Consider the following 8,515-nt stretch of genomic DNA (forward strand, 5'->3'; position numbering starts at 1 on the left):
TCTGAAAATAGACCATTTCCCTCTTTTAGTCTTCAAAATAGCAGCACTGCACCTCAAGGCTAACAAAACCAATAGTAGTGTTGTTAGAACAAATGTTTGAAACAAGTATATTCCATATTTCAACATTGATTCGGTAATGACAATATTACAATATCAAATCAGAGGGAAAAGTTGAGGTTGGTCTATTGGTCCTCTGTCAGGACATGTGGCAGTGCTTCATGACATCATTTTTTCTTTATTGACATCATAATTCTGAGGTCATTGCTATATATAAAGACGCTGGTAGGACATCAGAATTCTAGCATCCATTGTGTCAATATGTTGATATCCAAGGCCTTTTTGTTTAAGTATTTTTAACATTTCCTCCTGTTGTCTTTGTAGGGATTGGGAAGGTTAGGCTAGACTGCAATATTTGATCCATGTGTATGTATGGAAGAGTGTTTGTATTTTCTCGAGTCTTCAACCTTGCATCCGTGCAATCAATTTGATGCTACATAAGCAAATAGAGTATTGTATAAATACTCATTGGTAAAACATGATTAGTTCACTTTGTGTAACATAATAATGGATACATATAAACATGGCAATTTAATTGAAATGGATAACATATGAAACGATTTATACTACAATATGAGCAGCGCTCTTTGAACACAACAATATATGCATTATTGCTTAACTAGTTATTTAAACAGAATATTTTTGTACCATGCAATTCATTAAAGATAGGTTCTCTCACAATTGTACTCAACCTCTGGGAATTTACACTATGTATTCACCTTTGGATTTAAGTGCAGTGCATAACAAAATCTCCTCAACTTTATATAATTTTGTAGCATGATTTCCAAATGAACTAGAGACTATTAGGAAAAATATATTTTACCCTACCCACAAATAAATAGGACAAGATATGCAACAATTTCCAAGAGAGATGGACAAAGGGAGTGCAATGGAAATGGAAGACCTTGGAGATAGTCCAAGAGGGGTATTGCTATATACTTCCTCCACATTGTAATGGTCAAGTTGTTGCAGGGTTGAATCCCTCGGTGTGCTTAGACTTGATCATTTTGTTGATTTGAAATTTGATGGGAATTGTTATCACCCAAGGAAAAATTTTAAATTTTTCACATCAGTTCGATTGTTTGTCAAAGGGTTGGTGTCAATTTTGGGTCTAGTCTTTTCATCTGGTTTTAGAGTCTAAATAGTTTGAATAGGAGTCTTGTTAAGAGTATTGTTGGTATGTATAAAGGGGTCAGTTCTCTGTCTTAGTCTATCATTGGTCTCACATCTCACATGGATATCATATGTCCAAACTCGTTTCAAAGCTGAAATTGTCTAGGTGATTTCGTAGCGCCTGTAATCATTTTAAAGTGGTTTCGCAGCACATAAATCCTTTTTATCAGTTTCGCAGCGCAACATGTTTTAAGTGATTTCGTAGCGCATAATTCATATTTTGTACTCGCTGCGCTATGAAATTGGGGATTTGTCCTAATCCCTAGCCAATCTTACACAGCTGTCATATCCATCAAAATCCATTATCAGTGATCAGCTTATACCCTTTGCCTGTCAATTCGACCGCTTATCCTTATCATTAGGTCATTAGGTGTCGTCGTAAGCTCAGATTGCAAGTTTCAAAAGAAGATATAGAATCTCGAAGCCTCAAAGTTCATGTAGCTGTGAGTACATGCTCACACGTTGGTGGTCAGAGCACGATATGCAGATGTTGAACTAAATGTATACAATTACGCTAAATGATAAGTTTCATTACTTCAAATGGGAATCCAGGAAGGTGATTGACTGAGTTTCAGAACAAGGGGTATAGAATTCAGGTAAGCAACGAATTTGACTGCAGAGCGAGGGGACAGATACGGTGGTTGAGACGGACAGGTATGATGTTGCACAAACATGAGGATTGCCATCTGCATAACACATGGGATACCATGATTGCAAGATATGCCCGGCTGCGCCACTGCGAGGAGGCTTTGAATCTATTCATGCAAATGCAACAGGCTAGCGTGAAACCCAGTAAGTTTACATATGCGAATGCACTATCTGCATGTGCTCACCTTACAGCTCTGGAATGGGGTATGCAAATCCATGCTCATATCATTCAAACTGGGTTCCAGTCTAATGTAATTGTTGGGAGTGGCCTTGTTGACATGTATTCTAAGTGTGGGAGTATAGAGGAAGGTTTCCAAGTGTTTGATGGAATGCCAGAGAGAGATGTAGTTGCCTGGAATGCAATGGTTGCAGGTTATGCTCAGAGTTCTCGAGGTAGGGAGGCCATAGAAATATTTCGCCAAATGCTGCCGGTGTACAATAACTTGGACCACATCACCTTTGGTAGCATTCTCAGTGCATGTGCCAGTGTAATGGACCTGGAACTGGGCAGACAGATCCATGCTTATGTCTTCAGAACTGGATTTGAATCAAATGTTTTCATAGGAAATGCCATCCTTGATATGTATTGTAAGTATGGGTGCAAAAAGTGGTCTGCGATTGCAAAGCATTTGCCGAGGCGCATTGGAAAACAATGCCGTGAAAGGTGGCACAACCATCTAAATCCAGCAATAAATAAAGATGCCTGGAGCTTAGAGGCAGAGTTGTCACTCATCCGTGCTCACCAAATATATGGGAACAAATGGGCTGAATTGGCCAAGTTTCTACCAGGAAGGACAGACCATGCGATAAAGAATCATTGGAACAGCTCAATAAAAAAGAAGCTGGATTCATATCTGGCATCTGGTCTTGTGAAACAGTTTCCTGGTTTGACTGTTCCAAAGCCTACAATAGGGTCTGCCTCCTCAACAGGAGGGTCATTTAATGAAGTTCAAGGAGGAGCAGATTTGGAAGAAATATCTGAATGTAGTCAAGAATCGACTTCTTCTCGTTGTCATTTATCTGGTTCATTTGCGGGGCCTTCTTCATCATCTGTGCAAGTGGGACTTGAAAGATCAGAATTGCGAAAGGAAACATGCAAGATGAATTCAGATGATGAATTAGAAGTCCATCATGAACCTATGTGGTCATTAAATTCTAAAACTGATGGTTTCTTGATGCTACAAGATGGACCTGCTGGTTATTCTAATTCTCCCATACCTGAAGCAGTGCCTCCTGTATCATCTTGTGAATTAAATGAACTTACGGAGTCTGTTATAACAGGAAATAGCTGCTCTGTTGGCAGCCCAAAAGAAGTCTCTAACGCTGTTAATGTGTCAATGTCTGGGGCTTCTGGTGGCCTTGAATCTTTTGGCTTCGAGCACGGAGGGTCAACATCTGCTGCAAAAGACATGGTCTCATCCTCAGCATTTTACACGTGTCTTCTGTTGGACTAAACTGATATGGTTGGCATGTCACATAATCTATGTGCCCCAGTTTTTGTGGATTCATTGCGTCCAATTTCTCCAGGTTCTTCAGATATGATGTTGAATAGCCTTGTCAGGGTAGGGGATGGAATTTGTTCAACAGAAATGCCCTCTTCTGTTCTGAATAGCGGTATATGTGAGGGTGCAGGATGTGTTCAAGAGGCCTCTGAGTTTCAGCACAGCGATGAGATGTTGCAATACTGTAAACCTGTTATTCATGATTTAAAGATCGACCGTCAGGATGGTAGATCTGGTCCTGATATGTTGAATTTGACATTTGATGAGAAAGCAGTCAATTTGAAGGTGGAAGCTTTGAGTGTGCAGGCAGAAAGTCCAATTTCTGAGTGTTTGTTCTATGAACCCCCTCGTCTGCCTAGCTTGGATTTTCCATTTATTAACTGTGATCTTATAAATTCATGTAGCCATCTTCAGCAGGCATACAGCCCTCTTGGTGTTCGGCAAATGATAATGTCATCAGTTAACTGTTCTACTCCTTACTCTATATGGGGTTCTTATGACAAAAGCCCAGAATCTTTCTTAAAGAGTGCAGCCAAGAGCTTCAGAAATACACCTTCCATATTAAGGAAATGGCGACGAGAGTCTTCAACTCCTGTGCAGGGTGGGCAACATGACAAGGAGGAGGCCAGTGCAGTAGACCATGACAGTTTTCTGTCACATGGTTCATTAGATGAAAAGGAGAATTCATTGAAGGATACCTCCAGTGCAGATTTTCAGATTTCCTTTCCTGAAGATGGAGTTTCTTTGCCGTCAAGCAAAAAACCAATTATTGTATCCCCACCATATTGTTTAAAAGCAAAAAGTACAGTGCCTGGAAAATCCAAGGAGAAACAGTTATTGTATGCTTTTGAAGGTACAAACTATACAGAAGTTAAAAATGGGTGTAGTGTGGATATTGGTGTTGTAGGTAATCATCAATCTGACATTGGACGAAGTGGCAAAGATGAAATACACAAGGCGAGCATTCAATCGAGTTTTGAGAATGTGCAAACAGGCGGGATTCTTGTTGAGCAAAATATGAATAGTCCACTGTTCTGTACAAGTGGAAATAATTCATATCAAATTTGCAGCATGAGTTACTCTCCTTTAACTCCAAAAACACTTTTTGGTAGAAGATCAGAGACACCTGCAAAACGAACAGACCACAAATGTGAAATGCAGGAAGGAATCATTTCATAGCTGCCAGCCCTGTTTTTGGTTGCAATCAAGAGGGAACTGCATTATTTGATAAGAATGAGCTTTCAACAATTTTGAGGTTTGGTGCCGAGGAGCTTTTCAAGGAAGATAAAAATGAAGAGGAAGCGAAAAAAAAAAACTTGAGAACGTGGATATTGATGAGATACTTGAAAGAGCTGAAAAGGTTGAGTCAAAGGAAACCAAAAGGATAAAAACAGGGGCAGTTTCCTGTTTCTCAGTAGAGGTAAAGGGATACGACATTGAAGAGCAACATGGAGCCTTGAACATCCACCACAACCACCGCCAAAAGGGAGCCAAATGTCAGAGAACGAAATCATCTTAATTAAAACCATCATGCATGTAACACGGTGTTAGAATCCTACTTGATTTAGATCTCTAAAAACTCCAGTCAACAGTCAGTTGTATTTATTAGTTAGTTAAAAAGTTAATAGGGGTCATTAGAAGTAGTTTTCGAATTCCCCTCATGCTTGAGGAGGAATATCGATCAGTTAGAATAAGAGCCCTATATATAGCTGAACCAGTAATGTAAATAGGGTTGGAAATTTGATGAACAAAGCATTGTTTTAGCTTATGTAAAGACAGAGTTCAGTAATATAATTTGGCTGCTTTACTTCTCAGGATTCATGAAGGATTTCTATGTTCAGAATGTGTGATTTTATCCTTTCCTTAATGTCTTTTACAGTTGCATAGATGTATAATCACTCAGAATTCACTGATTGTGCTCTGATTTCCTGTATGCATTTATGAGCTGTGGTTCCATATGAGTTGTGTTCTGAATATTCAAATGCTAAGTGCCCTGACTTCTATGTAAAGGTAGTATCATTGTTTACTGAGGTGTTGTTGACTCCATAGGCCCAATGGAAACTTGTTTAATGTTTTTCCAGCATCCATATTTATCACAGATATATCACAAAGAGTTAGCCATCTTATCTTAAGTAAAAATCATTAACCCATTTAGAGAGAGCCCTCTCAGGTTGAGGAGGCTAAGCCTCAACCTAAAGTAGGTCTGAAATAGTTACTTGAAGTCTTCCTGGTCAGCAGCCTTCCAGGGCCTGATTTTGAGATAACGGGAATCTTGGAGAACCAAGAGTCCCAAAGATTACTAAAGATCCAACAACAAATTTCGATAGGGTTGTTGCTACCCTAATGCTAAGTAATGTCACTTTTCTGTGCACATTCAGAATTATATATCATCTCTATTTATGGGATTTGGGCAATAAGATGATACAAGCAATAAGAAAGCAAGTCCCATCATCAACTCTGACCTCTGGAGTTTTGGTGTTTGGAATCGATTTGTAAATAGTCCCACCTTTGTTCGGCAAATTGCAATTTAAGAGAACGCCTCCAGATTATTGAATGACAGAGTAACACAACCACCAATGCTTTTTCCCTTAGTTCCACTTGGGGATGACTTGAAGGCTATGGTAACAAATGGAAAGAAGGTACTAGATTGGTAATTTTGCTAACTAGCAGAATCCTTTATAGATTCACATTTATGGATGATAATGACCACTAGCGAAAAGCATTGAAGGACATGGTTCTAGAGAAAATTGGCAAGAGGAACACGTTATATCATCCTGAAGAGGAGATGACAGCTCATAAGCATGTGCACAAACATGATCAACACTCGAGGCCGGAGAGGAAGCCTTCCTGGTGTTTTACAAAGAAGATTCATTGGTAAATTGGTATTGAAAGGTTCAGTCACTAGCTCCATGTGGACAGGATCAACAGTAAGTGAATGATCAACAAAACTGGTAGTAGATATGACATGGAATATTCTACCACGGCCTTCAACAATGAGTTGTCTTTGGCTAAGAATTGGAAAATGCCTGTGATCTAGCATCAACATATTCTTCGCAGAATCTAGAATGAAGGAAGACAACAGGGGATTTGGCATCATGAACAACATACTCTACATTGAGAAAAACTTCAATTTCATCGTCACTAAATTCATCAAGTCATTTCTTGCAACATTGGTTGATGAAGCTGAACCAAGAGGTGAATCAACACGCTTGTCTCTGGAAAGCTCAGCTTGGACCAAATCAATAGGAATCCGTTTCATGAAAATGTTCAGATTTAACTCTTTTTCGAGGGTGCTTCGAATACCCTTTGAGCTCTCAGACCAAGAAATTCACTGATCTCCTATCACGTTACCTTAAACTTGGATTTTTAGGGAACTGACTGCCTATATGCACTTAAACATTCTGCACGTTTGGAGGGAATTCTGTGTCTAGGATCTACAACCTTTTCATTCATCTGAATTAATTTTAATCCAAATGCATCTCCATGAAGTATAACATCACGTACATGTTTGCACATGGCTAGATAAAAGGCTTGCAATGTAAGCTTTTAGCAAGAGATTTGGTGTATATAACCTCAACCTCCAATTGCACGGAGATGCATCCGGTTGATCTCTGGCCGTTTTGAGGAAATCAGTTCATTTTACTGCGATGTGGCTACCCCTGCTATGTTCATTGACACTGGATCCATATCACCTATATCCAACGTGTGGTCTCAATGGTTAGAATTATAATATGATCTATGGTTGTTTTCCTTTTCTTATTTGTCTAGACTGTAGAGAACCATATATTTCTTCTTTTGGTCAAATGTGAACAATTCTAAGCATGCCACCTCATCTCCTACTAGTTTTGTCCCTCCAAAAAAAAGTGTTGAATGTTGGGATTGTGCTAGTGTGATATAATAACTCTTTCCATTACTCCAATATTGGCGAAAAGCCCTGCTCTTACCTTTTTCTGACCTTTGGGAATTGTCTTCTATGTGGACACTATTGTGGTCTTCGTGTTTGTGACTTCTTGAGATGACCATGTTGTCATCATTAGGCATCTATGGTTGTGGTGGTCACGAGAATAATTGTCTTTTTGCTTTGGGCTTCAATTTTTTTAATCTTTCCAAGCACTTTCTCATAACTTAGTGCCTTTTTCTTGATCTCTTCTTCTCGATAATCTTCAGGAGAATAAGGCCACTATGTTCAAAATAGACCTATTATTTATGATTACCGTAAGTAGGCTAAGGTCATTTAATTTGAAGTTATAATAATTAAACTTGTACAAAGTCTATTTATTCTTCTTTTTTCTTTGCAAAAATATAATTCGGGAAACAATACATACTTATAATAATTGAGTAGGTTGGGCAGAGTTTTGTCTATGTACATATAGGGCTTTGTTAAATCCACCATGATTGGTTTAGAAAGCCATCTCCCTAGTTTCTAATCTATTTGACACATGTTTGGGCAGCACAGGTCGTGCTTTCATGGCACCATAAGATCACGTTGGTAGTCGATCCATTCCATATAGCGATCAACTTTTCCTTCCAAGACCTTAATTCCATTGTTGGAAAGCCCATAACATTTTCTACAAAAGATCAACACATACAATGGAGCTAAGTTGCACGAAGCGCCGAAACGTTTAAGAGTTTTCGAAATGGGTATGTTTAGAAATGTCACCTCCCAAAAATGGAAATGTTGGTCGAAATGTCATATATATATATATATATATATATATATAGAGAGAGAGAGAGAGAGAGAGAGAGGGGGGGGTGAATAACACATTATCTTGTAAGAAAATAGGTAATAAGACCCATAGATGACAATTTTGAAGGAAAACCAAGTCTATATTAACTCTCATAGATGATTACATGATGGTCGAGTTTCGTCCAAGTTTCAACTGAGTTTCGGAGTTTTGGGTACAGGTACATCCCGAAACATCATGTTCTTAGAAGTTTCATGCAACATAGCAATGGAGCTAAGAAGTGGTCACAAACTCACATATCTACCTATAGACCAAAGTGTACTTGTGTTCCCACAAATCTTTGCAGTACACATGGATTGGAGGTCTTCATGAGTGCTTCCAACTCCAATTCATACCTGGAAAAGGATTAACCACACCTGCAATTTCTATTGAGTACGAGGGCATGTAAAA

General features: G+C 38.8%; 1 protein-coding gene across 1 annotated transcript; it reads left to right on the forward strand.

Moving 5' to 3' along the window:
• The first annotated feature begins 1,703 nt into the window (after nt 1–1,703).
• LOC149209937 (transcription factor MYB3R-1-like) lies at nt 1,704–4,559 on the forward strand. The gene is made up of 2 exons (XM_089398820.1): nt 1,704–3,324; nt 3,406–4,559. Exons 1-2 carry the CDS (start codon nt 1,887–1,889, stop codon nt 4,557–4,559), a joined length of 2,592 nt encoding a protein of 863 aa, XP_089254946.1. The 5' UTR covers nt 1,704–1,886.
• The last annotated feature ends 3,956 nt before the right edge of the window (nt 4,560–8,515 follow it).

The sequence above is a fragment of the Pinus tabuliformis genome, chromosome 1_2 (genome assembly GCF_031772625.1).
Source record: "Pinus tabuliformis cultivar Carrire ecotype Pingquan chromosome 1_2, CPIR1, whole genome shotgun sequence".
NCBI lineage: Eukaryota > Viridiplantae > Streptophyta > Pinopsida > Pinales > Pinaceae > Pinus > Pinus tabuliformis.